Source organism: Pelobates fuscus, unplaced genomic scaffold (genome assembly GCF_036172605.1).
Source record: "Pelobates fuscus isolate aPelFus1 unplaced genomic scaffold, aPelFus1.pri scaffold_32, whole genome shotgun sequence".
In the NCBI taxonomy this organism is placed as follows: Eukaryota; Metazoa; Chordata; class Amphibia; order Anura; family Pelobatidae; genus Pelobates; species Pelobates fuscus.
Window position 1 is genome coordinate 397781 of NW_026961979.1, and position 15583 is coordinate 413363.

General features: G+C 42.1%; 1 protein-coding gene across 3 annotated transcripts; it reads right to left on the bottom strand.

Moving 5' to 3' along the window:
• Nucleotides 1–1631: 1631 nt before the first annotated feature.
• On the bottom strand, nucleotides 1632–14111 carry LOC134585289 (serine/threonine-protein phosphatase PGAM5, mitochondrial-like). Of its 3 annotated transcripts, XM_063440705.1 has the most exons (5): nucleotides 14054–14111; nucleotides 8098–8232; nucleotides 3761–3849; nucleotides 3538–3668; nucleotides 1632–2119 (listed from the first exon to the last, which is right to left on the bottom strand). In XM_063440705.1, the coding sequence occupies exons 1-5, from the start codon at nucleotides 14079–14081 to the stop codon at nucleotides 1972–1974; spliced, it is 531 nt and encodes a 176-aa protein (XP_063296775.1). In that variant the 5' UTR covers nucleotides 14082–14111; the 3' UTR covers nucleotides 1632–1971. The 3 variants fall into 3 exon arrangements, 1 of the variants encoding a protein (XP_063296775.1); XR_010086510.1 differs by lacking the exons at nucleotides 1632–2119; nucleotides 3761–3849; nucleotides 14054–14111 and having other exon boundaries at nucleotides 3620–3668; nucleotides 8098–8173; XR_010086511.1 differs by lacking the exons at nucleotides 1632–2119; nucleotides 3538–3668; nucleotides 3761–3849; nucleotides 14054–14111 and adding an exon at nucleotides 13653–13702 and having other exon boundaries at nucleotides 8160–8232.
• Nucleotides 14112–15583: the final 1472 nt, after the last annotated feature.

Consider the following 15583-nt stretch of genomic DNA (forward strand, 5'->3'; position numbering starts at 1 on the left):
GCCACAGGGGGCGTGGTCAAAGGGGAGAAAAGGGAGAAAGGGGCGTGGCCAAAGGAGGAGTGGCCAAAGGGGGAGGGGGCGAGGCCACAGGGGCAAGGGGGCGTGGCCAAAGGGGGCAAGGGGGCGTGGCCAAAGGGGGCAAGGGGGCGTGGCCAAAGGGGGCAAGGGGGCGTGGCCAAAGGGGGCAAGGGGGCGTGGCCAAAGGGGGCAGGGGGCGTGGCCAAAAGGGGGCGTGTCCAAAGCTGGGCATGGCCAAAGGGGAAGGGAGCGTGGCCAAGGAGGGGGGGGAGGGGGCGCGGACAAAGGGGGGAAGTGGGCATGGCAAAGGGGGGCGTGCTATGGTCAAAATACCATAACCACTTCGTAATACCATAACCACTTTGTAATACCATAACTACTTCAAAAATACCATAACCACTTCAAAAATACCATAACCACTTTGTAATACCATAACTACTTCAGAAATACCATAACCACTTTGTAATACCATAACTACTTCAGAAATACCATAACCACTTTGTAATACCATAACCACTTTGTAATACCATAACTACACACCCCAAGCCTACCTGTTGCTGTGGGTCAGTCATCTTCTGGCCTTTGCAGCAGCAGCATGGGCTGCTGCTTAACGGCGGCAGGGCCTGTGCTGGGCTCTCTCCTGCATTCCCTCAGGCTGTTAGAGCCTGAGGGAATAGAATCTAAACACATAGCCAACAGATTGCTGGCATTTGGTGTGGCACAGCATGATGTAGGGGGGCCATGGCACCACTGCTATTGAACTATATGAAAACTGGTAAACTGCTGTATTGTATATTTGTTATATCTAAATATTCACTGATTTTCATGCATGTTACATTGTCACAATAAACTACATTATTATAGTTGGTTTGTAATGTGTGAAATACAAATCCTCTAATAAAGTGCACTCCAGGGTCTATAAGCATTAAAATAGTGAGTAGCTCTTAGCATTAAATTAAGGGAAACAGTGCCAATATATCAATTCGATAATGTTTATAATGTTAAGATCATCACCATATAAATATCCTCACATTGTCTAGTGGAAGGCAAGCTGGATCCCTGGTGGTTTAGTATTGTGTTCGGCACCAATATCAGATGCAGACCACTTTAACAGCTCTCGGTGCTCCATCAATGACCAAAAGCACTAGGGAGCTCTTAAGTAGCTGAAGGAGGTGCAGACCACAAATGCTCCCTCAATGAAGTGAGGGGGCTCAGCCCGGTGATGTACTCCTGGTTCAAGAAGTCAGGGAGAAAGAGTTCCAGAGCCAAACAGGACCCCGCAGTGGTCACACAAGGTATCTGCCAAACACAAACAAGATCAGATACTCCCTTTGAGTGGCAAGTCCACACGACCCACATACAATGAAGGATGAACTTTTAGTTCAAGTTCTGAACATATGGAGCGCTCAGAACATCTAGTACCTATGAGAAGTGTGAAGCCAGAAGCCACCAATACAATAATGAAAATAAGTAGGAAGTCACTTTATTTGCTTTTAATTAAGCAGTCCTGTCAACATGCATACAAATGGGTTGTTACATTGTTTTATTATAACTGCCCCTTATATTTAAGATACAGTATTTACACTAACCAAGCCAGGTAACTTGTTTCAACTGTACTTTGTTTTGCAAGAAGCCATTTGGACTAGGCAGACAAGCTATAGCTACAGGGTCTGCAATGTCGTACAGGTGAGCAATAGGAGGTGCCAAGCTTGAGTTGTAAAGCCATTTGGTGAACACAAGGCATTGTAACTCAGAACATGGTGCTGCATATTCAGAAACTAGAACCTTCATCTTAGTGCAGGGATGAGAAAAAATTATACTATCATTTGGTCCACCAATGCGGTGTGCAATATATGCATTGAAAGACTGCTTCAACTGGAGAGTGTATATTAAACAGAAAGGTAAGGGAGTCATGGTAACTTGTGTGTCTCTAGGAGGACATCCAGCTCAGAGCTAAGCTCCCGTGAGTTTCCCCGGGGGCATAAAGCCAGCCTCACCAAGCATCTTCAGTGACACATCATCAGGTTTTATCAACAGCTTTGTAATACTACCATGATAGAGAGGCAGTCGGAGCCAAGCTTCCAGTGGGAGTTGTAGTGCCCTGTAGATGAAGATATACATTTTGTCAGTACATGGAAGGCATAAGACAAGTTTGTACAATATGGGTCTTGAGAGGTTATTTTTAATGCTGTAAAGCAGGATTCCCCAAACTCTGGCCCCCCAGATGTTGCTCAACTACAACCAGGGCCAGGCAAACTGCAAGGTGTGCGGTTTCTGCTCCCCAGCTTAATGAGACTGCGGCCGGAATATGACGTCATATTCCAGCCGCGGAATCATTAAGTAGCGCGCGAGGGCGGGGGGGGGAGCAGAGAAAGCACAGCTCCCCCAGTGGCCGCCATCACAGCTCCCCCTGCGGCCACCAGCACAGACGGCTGTCTGCCCTGCACAACCCCCGGTCGCCCACAGGTAGTAGCAATGTGTGTCAGTGTGTCTGTCATTAGTGGGTTTTTTTATTCACTTTTCCCCACGCCATGCTGGTCTCCCCTCCACTGGCCCTGCCTCTATGGCTGAGATCATCAAGCTTGATGATCTCAGCCAATCCAATGCTTTGCCATAGGATTAGCTGCAAAAAGCTACACCAATCATCATCTCCTCATAGAGATGCATTGAATCACTGTATCTCTATGGGGAATGTTCAGTGCCTCCAGAGCGTGGAGGCCCTTAATGTAGAAACACAGGAAGCACCTCTAGTGACCGTCTGAGTGATTGTCACTTTGAAGCAATGCAAACACTGCCTTCTCTCTGAAAGGTCAGTTTATACATTAAAAAGCCTGCAGGGACAGGCTATAGACACCAGTACCACTACAATAAGCTGTGTGCGCGCGCTTGCTAGTGAGTGAGCTTGCTTGTATGTGAGCTTGTGTTTTTATGTCAATGAGATCATTTATATCAATTAGCTTGTCTGTCTGCATGCGAGTATGCTTACTGTATAATTCAACAGTTACTCTGAAAGGACCAATATTTTATATTAGAAAAGAATCTCTCGACATAACCTTACATGGCGCAATGATTTATGGAGCTGGCATAAATTTTTTTACAGGGCAGCTTTGTATCCCCAGCCGGCCCTGACTACAACTCTTATGATTCTATGAATTAAATGGTCTGAGAATCATGGGAGTTGTAGTTCAGCAACATCTGGAGGGCTGGAGTTTACGGAAGCCTGCTGTAAAGGCTGACAGTTTAGTACATGCCATCCAATTACCACAAGATTTGATAACATTTGGATGAAAACCTGTTAAATAAGCAGCACAGTTAATTATAGTAAACATGGCACACAATTTTACAATACTGGATTCTCATTTCAATTTTGTATAGTTGTTCTGGGTTTAGTGTACTCCATTTACTTTGTTAAATAAGGGTGTTTAAAGAAAAACAAAAAATGCAGGTTAGGAATAGAGGGCCTGGAAGATACCTGTGGTGACCACAGATGATTTAGAATGATAAGTGGAAGCAGTTTACCTGCATACAAAGTAGCGGATCACATTATCATGGCAGACTATTATTTCATAACTGTCTTTTGTTTGTTCTGGATCTGCACGGAGGATGTACTTCCTGAATGCAGCCTCAATGCGTGGGCCATCTTTAAAATACTAAGATGGAGACAACGATCAGGGTTAAAAGCAGAAACAGAACGCACACCAGAAACACTTTAAAAATAGAGTCACCACTAGATATAGCTTACAGAAAGATCTGGTATCCACTTGGATTCCGCAGGAACTGGTCGGATTGGAGGTCCTTCGTGAAGCAGACTGGAGCTGCACATTTTAATATCTATAAGAAGATTAACCAGGCTAGCGGTATTCCCGAGCGTGACTCAGGGTTAATTTTCGCTGCCAGAAGCGGTAACCCCGAGTCACGCTCGGGGTGGATAACAGAGCTGGCAGCGGAGTCTCCTTACCTTCTCCTTGCGATCCAGCGATGTCCCCGCGCTGTGATTGCCGGTGAGAGCCCCGGTGGATGCCTCCATCTGACTTCCTGGTTCCGTCTCTGTGAGCCGCAGAGGCTCATGGGGGTGGAACTGGGCGGGTAATTCAAATGTTTCAAGCATAAAAGTGACACACACACACACACACAAAGTTAGGTGATACAGTGAAATCCTGTCAGATTTCACTGTATCACCTCAGATTTGACACAGTATCACCTCAGATTTGAAATTTGATCATCCTACACTGCCCTGCCTGCCCTTTTTGCTGTAATTTCTGCCTATAAAATAATTTTTTTACCATGGCATCAAAGCGTCACTTTAGCATCTCCAAAGCGGGTTTGGATCAGATGAGTGACAGCGACACAGAGCCCCTCGCAGAATTGAGCGACTGCGATAGCGATTCGTGGCAAGATTCGTCATCCGACTGACAGTGACCAGAGAAGTGGCGACAGCGACGATTCTGCACCCGAGCTCAGTGATGTGCGCACTTGGTGCCTTATTGATTGCGGTATGGATGAGGTACCGCCGCCAAGATTTCCGTTTACTGGATCACCTGGGATGAAGGTAGACGTTGAGCACAATGATCCTTTGGCATACCTAAAATTATTTCTCACAGATGACGTCATTGAAAAGATTGTCACGGAGACAAATCGCTACAACGAGCAGCAATCAGCTACTCTGCATAGCAAGTTTTCCAGGAACAGAAAATGGAAACCGGTGACTAAAGAGGACATCTGGAAGTTTCTGGGGCTAATACTTCTTCAGGGGGTGGTGGGGAAACCCCTGCAGAAATGGTACTGGACTACCAATAAATGGCTGGCAACCCCATTTTTTGGCACCATCATGTCCGAGTACCGATTTTCCCTCATAATGAAGAATTTGCACTTCACCAACAACGAGGAATTTGACGAAGCCACACATCCAGCGCCAAAACTCAAGAAGATCTGGGAAGTATACCAAATGATCCTAAAAAAATTCCAGCAGGCCTATGTGCCAGATAGAGACATCAGCATTGATGAAAGTCTGATGGCTTACAAGGGACGCCTCAGCTGGATTCAATACATCGCATCCAAGAGAGCACGGTTTGGAATAAAATCCTATATGCTCTGCGAGTCTGCCACTGGCTATATATGGAATTCCGTCATATACACCGGTAAAGGAACACAATTCAACCCCAGGTACACTGGCTATGGGATGGCAACGTCATCAGTCCTTACACTGCTTGAGCCATTGCTGAATCAGGGGTATTGTGTGACAACGGACAACTTTTACACATCGCCTGAGCAGTACGAGTTTCTGATAAAACACAAGACTGATGGATATGGAACCGTTAGGGCCAACCGACGTGACCTGCCATCTATGTTTGCCAAGAAAAAACTGAAAACAGGAGAAATGGTTGCCTGGCAGAAAGGAAAGATGATGGCAATGCGTTGGCGTGACAAAAAAGACGTATGCCTAATGAGTACAGTGCATAACACCTCTACTGCCATGGTCCACACAAGAGGTGGGAAAGATGTCATGAAGCCACAACAACACCATGGGAGGAGTAGATAGAGCTGATCAGGCGATGACATTTTATCTGGCTATGCGGAAACAACAAAAAAATATTACAAAAAAATCTTCAAGCATCTACTGGAACAATGCCTCTGGAATGCCTATATACTGCACAGAGGAAAGAGTGACAAGCCTCTTGTTCATTCTGACTTTATCTGGACGGTGGCGGAGCGGATTTTTGTGAACTACCAAACGGCATCAGTGGCCGTGAACAGATCTGGACGTCGTGCTGTTGACGTTGTCAACCCAGAACGCCTGACTGGTCGTCACTTTATGGATTACATCCCGCCAACCGCAAAAAAGGCAGCACCTACAAGGATGTGCGTAGTTTGCTGCTCAAAGCGAGATAGCAATGGAAAAAAAATCCGAAAGGAAACCAGATTCCATTGCCTTGATTGTGATGTCGGTCTATGTGCAGTCCCATGTTTCAAAATTTACCACACCCAGGATGTTTACTGAATTTTCTTTGTTTGACAAATTTCATTATTTATTACATTATTGAATAAAATTATATTATTTATTAGATTATAATTCATGATTTTATGTTTCAAACTTTATCACATCTGAGAGTACTTTTGGTCAGGTTTAAGAAAGTAATTACTGGCCTACAATACATAACACCAAATTTCCATGCAAAAAAATGGTACCGCTTTTGGTACAAAATTCCTGACATAATCATACCGACAGGGAGGTTAAAGAAAGCCAAACCACCAACAAAACAGCTCAATAACGGTTATTCTGCAACTATTCAAAATATGCATAGGCAGCAAGAATTGGGATTTCAGAGGTCTACATGCAGCAGCCTAATCCCACATGTGCAATAGAGGGTCCAGTAAAACCTTTCCTTCCCCTGTACACATTGTGGGGATATTTATGGGATAATAATGTAAACAGATGAGAAATTGCCCACGATTTTCAATTCTCAGATCCCTATCGTTATCGTGTTAAATGAAATGTATAACCATATACCGGTAATTAAAAATCACAAATTGTTATAAAAATAAATATTTATTTTTATATTCAAATGATAATAATATAAGTAACATGCATGATAATAATCAATGGAATTTTCAGTATAACATGAATATGTAATACAATATGGTAATAATAATTAATATGCAGTATAAAAACAATATGCAATACAAAGTGGCAGTTTACTTCCTGGTTAGTACAGCATAGACTCCATTAGCTGTCAAGACTGATTTACGACCCTTTCTTTACAGCTAAGGAAACAAGTTTTAAGGAGACAGAGCATTCCTTAGAGCTGCAGTAAAACTTTCTGGCAGAAGTAACCCTTTCAATGCTGGTTAGACCTCCTAAGTAGTTAAGATCTACTCCTATGTAATTTTAATAAATAACATTTAACCAGTCATCAACCTTTAAACATTTCCTTGCATCCAATGAGAAAATCTACTATGTTCTATAAGCTGATATTTTAATTAATTTGTCTAAACAGATATTTTATCTTATTTTAGAGCCAATCAATACAGCTGGATAAATGGTCATGATATGCTAACGTGATATTAATCACACAAATACATTAATGGCTATATTAATCCCAGCTGCAGATGGGATGCTATAACCATATATATATTCTTTAATAATTACGATTTCTAAATATGAAATCAAACATGATTTATCCAGTCATATATCATGCTATTAATTTTAATTAATTTAAATTAATTAATTAAATGTCTGTATATTTACCAGTTAAATAGATATTTTCTCATCAGATATCCTCAGGTAGCTAAATGTCATAGATCTCTTTCTCTGCATGGAGTGTGAGAGTTTCTTGGTTACTCTGGTCGCCCGATTCTGCCTGGATCTCTCTGAATGTCCCGAGAGTGTCGTAATGTCTCTCTCTTCAATCTTTGAATCTTTTTTTCGACTCCCCCTCTCTTCCCTTGTCTTAACTTTTAAAGGGAAAAATTCCTTAGGTGATAGCCAATCACAAATGTGGGGTGTGGTTGCCTTCTAGGTAATCATTTTAATATTCGAACTCAAGAGGGCAGCCTTGTTCCACTAGACATACCTATCCAGGAAAGAGTTAACTTTTCCTGGTGGCTATTTTTGACATCATTTACGTTATCTTTATGTATCCAATAACTTATTTTATCTGTCAGATCACACAGTTTTTCTCAGTTTTGTCCAGACTATGCGTCTGCAAATTCTGCTATAATTCCTAATATGACAGCTTATAACACTATAGATGAACTCAAAATACAATGAGAATCTGTTGGTATGGAAAGTAAAATTTAATTATTTAATCCTCTGTCACCTAAGTCTGGGAATAGAATTTATACAGTCTGTCCCTCCCCCGTTCTCAATGTCTTATCTCTTTGTTGCTTATATACACATTCCATTCAGCTTGGGCAGAGCAGTCAGTCAAAGAGAAAGGATAGAATTTTGTGTCTCTTTGTTAACTTGAAGATACAAAATGGAGTCTGGTCTGTTTAGCAATGACTTCAGAATATACACTTTGTATTTCTATCATAGCACAAAATGTCTGCCGATATAAATACCCTGACAACATGGCTCACCTGGTAAATTCTGACTGATGATATCAGCAGTTTCTGTGGATCTGGTCAATGACGGATAAATAATGCAGCTAAAGTTACTCCCTTCACTTGCAAGAAGTGCCAGACGCTGTCCTGTTAGGCTGGCCTGTTCACGCCCTGTAGAAAGAAAGACAGCATGTAGCTTGTTAAAGGAACTAGCAAGTACCATAACCACTACAGCTGTTCTGGTGCCTAGAATGCCCCACCCCCTCCATTCCTGCAGCTTACACTCAGGCTCCTTCTCTGTAATGACCAGCTTTAGACGATAGGTGTGGATCATTCTGAAACGTGGTGCAAACAGGGTACAGTCACCAATACAATGTGCCAAAAAATAGACAGAACTGAAACTATGTTTCCAGCTTGGCTATGCCATTTCTATTCAAATTTTGCACTTAACAGAAATTATCCCATTATTTCAATGTAGCAGCTAGGATGTTACAAACCCCAATATAGGATGCTGAGCAATCACATTGCAATGTTGGTTTTAAAAACTCGACTTCTGAGTAGGTTACTAAAATGAACATTTAAAAAAGTCATCTTAGGTTAAATAACCTGCAGTTATCCCTGGAACAGTTAAATGAACTGCATGTTGTATTTGTTATGGGATCAGGAGTGCCCAGAAACCAACCTATTGTAAGTAGTGCAACACACCACCTCTCTTCCAGGTAGGATTTTGTCACAGATCCTGTAACCACAGCCTTCTAGGGTAATGAAAGTCCAGGACACATCCAGCTCTGTTTTCAGATTTGGTCAAATATATATATATATATATATATTTATTTGTGTTCGGGGCACTCTCATATGATATAGAATAAGATGGTTGTAGCGATGTAGCTTTAGGAATAATCGGTTGAGGTGTGCCAAAAACCGATGTATGCTGTAGGCCGGTAAAAAGTGGGCAAAAAGAAATATTAATGCAAAACATTATACAGGATCATAGTGCATTTGTTAACCATCAGGTAGACATTTTAATGAAAGCTTCCCAATTCCTGAATCGGCTGTGGTATGTAAGTCGGATAAGCCTATGATTCCGAGCGGCCCCGTGTCTTTAACATGTGCGGGGATATCTTGGCTATATAGTGCATGAACTTACCTGTGGTAAGGACAGTATTGTACAGTGACAGTAATGGTTCAGTGGTGCGTATGGTGGCACCAATGCAGTACCTTAAACCGGACACCCAGCATTGCTTGTAAGATAGTAGGTTATATGCACTGGTTCACACATCTGACTCGTCTTAGTTTTAGGAAGGGACCGGACATAGTGGTATTGTGTGTTTTAGAACAATAAGAGGTCAACAGGCACTCTTGTTTATGATGTTTGCAGCTGATAGTGAGTTATACCTTGAGAAAGCAGTTAAAGGCTAGATACGTAGCAGTTTTGATGACTGCATTGGTGCATGGTCGAGTGGTTCTGATACGGTTTCAACATTGTAGGTCTATGGCCAGTATTTAGTTGTAGCAGGAACGTCCGCTTGGCTACGTCTCTAAGTAAGGTATGGATGGGGTAGGAGGATAGGAACCTTTGTTGTTTGGGAAGGAGAAATACATAGTGTTGAATGTCCGTGAGAAAGTTTAACCATGTTGTGCGAGAATTTTTAGCTTAAGGTGGCAAAAGAAGTGAATGCCATAAATGGTGAAACCTCAAACCAGCTATCCAAGTCATGGTCCAACATGAAACGTATTGTATAAGTGGAAACCCTGTAGCAAGCGTGTTGAGTGCTGGTGGACAAGGCCAGTTTAGTCAGAGCCCGGCTATGTTGGCGAGGTTCATGTAATCCATGACCATAAATGACCCCCTGCCATGGCGGCTGTCACGTCAGCTGCCACAGTAGTTTACCATTACGTGTGGTTAGGTCTGCCGTGGCTTGGTTGTCTAGGGACAGCCCCTGATCATCATGCGGGAGTGTGGAAAAAGCAAAGTGGTCTGAGATGAAAGCGCAGCCTGCGGTATGATGCGCATTGCAAATTTTAAGGAACCTGGCAGGGATTGTAGTTCCATGCGGTTGCGAGTACCAAGCAGGAGTTGGTAATTGGTGTTGTTGTGACTGTTCCTATTTCTCACGTGGTAACTTGTTGGCAAGGATGCCAAGTCAAGTTGTATGCCCAGGAATGTAACGATAGTGTCTGGGTCTTCTGTGACCTTAGGGAATACTGGGACCCCCAAGTGTTCAGACATACTAATGGCTTCCTTGAAGCTTCTAGAGGGAAAGGCGTTCCTTTTGACCAACAAGAAATCATCTCGGGAGTGTATGACTGTGGGGCATCTGGATATGTTTAACCACAACCAGCAAATAGTTCTACGAATATATTTAAGATTGTGGCTGCTCTTGACCCGAAAGTTAAGCAGGAGAAGAAATATATGACTGCTGCCCATAAGTGCCAGTGTACAGTGGATGATGGCAGTCTGAAATGCGTTGTGATATCAGTTTTACTTAACCAGGCTTCCCCCGCTGCTTGAGTGATAGCTGTAATGGTATGAACAATAGTGGCATGCTGTAATGAAGACTCCTCAGAAGGGTATGAGGGAGTTGAGACTTGGGGTAGCCAAGGCGTGAGGTGCAGATAAGTCTATGATCAGTTACAGTGTGAGGGAAGATTCCCTGTGACAATCCCAATGGGATTGCGCCACGCGGTAAATGGTGTAGATCGGAGAGGCCCAGGTAGAAATCTTTCTGCCATTCTTGGGCCATGAGTGTATTGCTAGCTGTTGGATGCTGCTGTGATGACTGCAAGTTAGGGCATTCTAGATTTCCCCAAAAGTATATGACAATACCTGTCCGGAAGGCCTTTAAAATTGGAGATTAGGAAATCAACTAAATGTCTGGAAGGGTGATGAGTTAGAAAGTACTGGAAATGCATAATGTTTACAGACGTGAAGTAATGTTCAGGGTACATTCATTAGGACACATGGTTTCCATGTGCCCTGACGTATTGGGAACATACCTGCCACAGTCTGCATGCACTGAAACTACTTGTGCCAACATGGAAATTGTTGCAAATCTGGGATTTGCCAAAGAGAATGAGACGACCCAATTGTCTCTGGTAGTTCTGAGGTGCTAGAGCTTGGAGCCTAAAACGTGATCGTGCGCTGTGTTAGGACAAAATTGTCGTGTGGGACTAGCAACATCCTCTCCAAGTGAAAGAAGAAGATAGCCATTATTATATGAACCCACAGTGTGCTAGTACTGGTTTGCTAGCTAAAGCCGCATGGCGAAACAATTAATCCTTTGTTTTGTGACAGGTGAGGCCCTGCTAGTTGCCAAGTGGCTTGAGAGGCTCTATCTATGCAATGGCGCGAGGGCATTTTGTGGCCATCAACGTAATGGCAAGATTTTGGCCTCTCGGTGACTGTAACCAGAAAAAAGGGGAGGGGAGTGACAGGTGAGGCCCTCTCTATATACCATGCAAGGCGGCTAGCTCACAAGTGGCCCAATGGGTGTTTGCCTCTGAGCGTTGAGGCGGGGTGTTGGCCTCGCGGGACCACTATACGACAGGCGTAGATGCCAAGAAAGGAGAATACCTATTGGAAACCTATAGTCCCTAATTGCCAGTACGCTAAGGATGTATCCAGGGGAAAACATAAAATGTATGTAAATACCACATAAGCAGGTGTATATACCTGGTAGTATGATTAGATACCCTTACTGGTCGGAAAACAACTGTACCCGGAAACATGAGTGTAGTGAACCATGACTGGCTGCTGAATAACCTAATATGTGAAAGTACGTAATTGGAAGGACTTATATTTTAAGCGTGCAACCATGCAAATATTCCGTAGGAGTCAGTATAAAAGCGAAAATGCTGTAGTTAGTTTGTTTGCTTATGAAGTGAAATAAAGTCTGAGAAGCCTGTAGTATACCGATTGACCAGTAGGGGTCAGCATGTAGGCTCGTGGTTCGTTGGTTTCTACATGAAATGCAATAATGTCTGAGAAGCCTGTAGTACATCGAATGACTGATAGGGGTCAGTGTGTAGGTGAAAATGTAGTGGTTTATACATGAAAATGCAAACAACGGTTAAGAAGCCTGTAGTACACCGAAATGACCGATAGATGTTGTTTGAATTTTCATGTACAAACCAATAAACCACTGCATTTTCACCTACACACTGACCCCTATCGGTCATTTCGGTGTACTACAGGCTTCTTAACCGTTGTTTGCATTTTCATGTATAAACCACTACATTTTCACCTACACACTGACCCCTATCGGTCATTTCGGTGTACTACAGGCTTCTTAGATGTTGTTTGAATTTTCATGTACAAACCAATAAACCACTGCATTTTCACCTACACACTGACCCCTAAGAAGCCTGTAGTACACCGAAATGACCGATAGGGGTCAGTGTGTAGGCGAAAATGCAGTAGTTAGTTGGTTTGTACATGAAATGCAATAATGTCTGAGAAGCCTGTAGTACATCGAATGACTGATAGGGGTCAGTGTGTAGGTGAAAATTTAGTGGTTTATACATTAAATTGCAAACAACGGTTAAGAAGCCTGTAGTACACCGAAATGACCGATAGGGGTCAGTGTGTAGGCGAAAATGCAGTGGTTAGTTGGTTTGTACATGAAATGCAATAATGTCTGAGAAGCCTGTAGTATACCGAATGACCGGTAGGGGTCAGTATGTGGGCAAAAATGCAGTGGTTAGTTGGTTTGTACATGAAATGCAATAATGTCTGAGAAGCCTGTAGTACACCGAATGACCGGTAGGGGTCAGTGTGTAGGTGAAAATTTAGTGGTTTATACATGAAAATGCAAACATGTCTAAGAAGCCTGTAGTACACCGAAATGACCGATAGGGGTCAGTGTGTAGGTGAAAATGCAGTGGTTTATTGGTTTGTACATGAAATGCAATAATGTCTAAGAAGCCTGTAGTACACCCAAAGACCGGTAGGGGACAGTGTGTAGGAGAAAAATTGTATTTCGTTTGTAGTTTTAACCGCCCAGATGATTATAACCCAACAGATTTTAAACAACAGATTTTACATGAACAGCTAGGTGAGTATTAGGTAATGAAATAACCGTGCAAAACAAAAGGAAACCGTAAAGTGAGGACCCGTGCAGTGCTGAACGCCATGGGAACTAATCCTGGCGCGACAGGTGGGTCAACTTACGGTTTGAGAGTCCCTTAGGCACCAAATGTGATGCGGACCGGAAAGAAAGCCACTGGATTAACGGAAAGCCCTGCAGCAGGATTCCTGGACACAGCTTGGAGTATGAGACCTCATGGAGCAGAGGTGAAATCAAAATGGCGTCTCGTATGACCTGGAAGTGCTATTCGTCTGACCCATAAAGGAAAGTAGGTAAAGGGGGGGGGGGGAGAGAGGGGAGTCCCTTTTGTAGGTCTATAGCCCCTCCCACAACTTCAGGCCATGCCTTCCAATATATGTATATATATATATAACACAAGTGTTTCAAAAAGTAAAAAATAAACAAAACAAAATTCCTTGCTCTTGCTTGAGCACTTACTATACACAGCAAATCCCTATCTGGAATTGGGTGGCTTTCCCACTTGCCAATTTACAAAATGTATACCTGCAAGACACCATTCCTCTGGCTTTTCCGCTCACCCTGCAGCATGCTGATCCCTTCTTTTTAAAAGCCTGCTAGCTAATTGATCAGATACAGGTGAGATGCAATTAGGCATAAGTGAAACTATTAAGCAAAATAAAAGTTCTGGTCTGACTGTTACTTAGCAGCTGGTGCTATTGGAGCACTGGCCAATCCTGTTCTCCAAGTGCTCCATCCCAAGGACCCATACCGTGGTTTGCAGAGTACCAGTAATGCATCTTGCAAACCTAACATCTCTCCCTGGGACATTTAACTCTCAAACCTAAGGCTGCTGTTCAGTAAATCAGGCCGAATATATATGCCATCAACTACCACACCACATTTCCTCTCACAGTAGTCAGACATTTTAGAACAGTTTGAATTACCTGGGGTCCACCAGATATAGGTGGACATAGAAAACCAGAATCATCACCACTCTTTCCCACAGCCACAGAGGCAAAAACTGCAAAAGCAGAGCCACCAAAAGCAATCACAGCTCTACGGAGAAACATGTTACCAAGAAATCAATCCCAGAATAATGCTAAAGCCACCACTGAGCCTGGAATTTATAGGTAGCGACTAGTTCAAACTTCCCACCCAGTTGTAGGCACTGTGATGTTACTGCAATTATGTAATTGTAGGGGACACATAGTGCAGATTGTTATAGCTAATAGGGGGCAGGAGATTCAAATCAATAGGAATGTGCTCTGTGTACTGCGCAAGCAGGGTAACGTGACCGTGGAATGTATAAAGAAATGATCAGAAATGATTTTTCTCAGATCTCCTAGCCTGCAAAGGAAAGTGATAAAAGGCAACAAAGCTCAGTTTGTTTTAAAATCTCATTATTTGTAATCAAATCAAAATATCATACAGTTGTTAACCCCTTCAGGACCGCTGACGGTTCAGGACCGTCAGCGGTAAAACGTGCGTTTGGACCGCTGACGGTCCTGAACCGTCATAACGGTCTGGGGCTACTTACCTGATCACCGTCGGTCCCACGGCGGCGATCAGTGCTCCACCCGGTCCATGGGGACTGCCTGTCTGCCCGGGCAGTCCCCCCTCGGCAGATCAGGACCCCACGGCCATGTGATCACTCGATCACATGACCGCAATAGGTGTCTGTGTATCTGCCTGCAGGGGGACTGTCTGTGCTGACAGGCAGTCTCCCTGCAAGTGTAAAATCATTAAATAAAGTAAAAAAAAAAAAAAACAATCAGTGTAAAAAAATAATAATATGTATTTATATATATGATATATATATACATGTATTATATCTATATATACCTATATATAATATATGTATATATATCATATATATAATGTCATACTAAGTGTATTTTTATATTTATATATATGTATATTAATATAAAAATACACTTATATTTAAATTACACACGAATATATACAATATATATAATTGCTATATATGGTATATATATATATTATTATAAAATAAAAATAATATGTTAATAAAAATAAATAACAAAAAATAAAAATAATTTGTAATAATTATAAAAAAATATTTATATATGCAATTTTATTCTAACAGTATTTTGATATATATATATATATTTATATCAAAATACACTTAGAATGTAATGATATATATATCTATGTATAAATAAATAAATAAAAACAATACGAAATATACATATGTCCATATACATAATTACATAAATAATTTCATAAATATACACGTAGACATCAAATATATAAATATGTATATATATTAAAATTCTACATGTGTATTTATGTAATATTTTTACCTAATTAAGTAATTTTAATGATTGCAATTTGAGGGACCTGCCTGCCAACCCAGGCCGAAAGTCCAGATAATTTAATTTGCTAGCACTTTGTTTAACCCTGTAACTTTCTATGACACCCTAAAACCTGTACATGGGGGTACTGTTTTACTC

Coding starts and splice junctions, on each gene's coding strand:
- LOC134585289 (XM_063440705.1), bottom strand. CDS start 14,081: ATGTCCACCTATATCTGGTGGACCCCAG. Junction 8,233..14,053: donor CTATATCTGGTGGACCCCAG/GTAATTCAAACT, acceptor TTCTTTCTACAG/GGCGTGAACAGGCCAGCCTA. Junction 3,669..3,760: donor AGTGGATACCAGATCTTTCT/GTAAGCTATATC, acceptor TCTCCATCTTAG/TATTTTAAAGATGGCCCACG.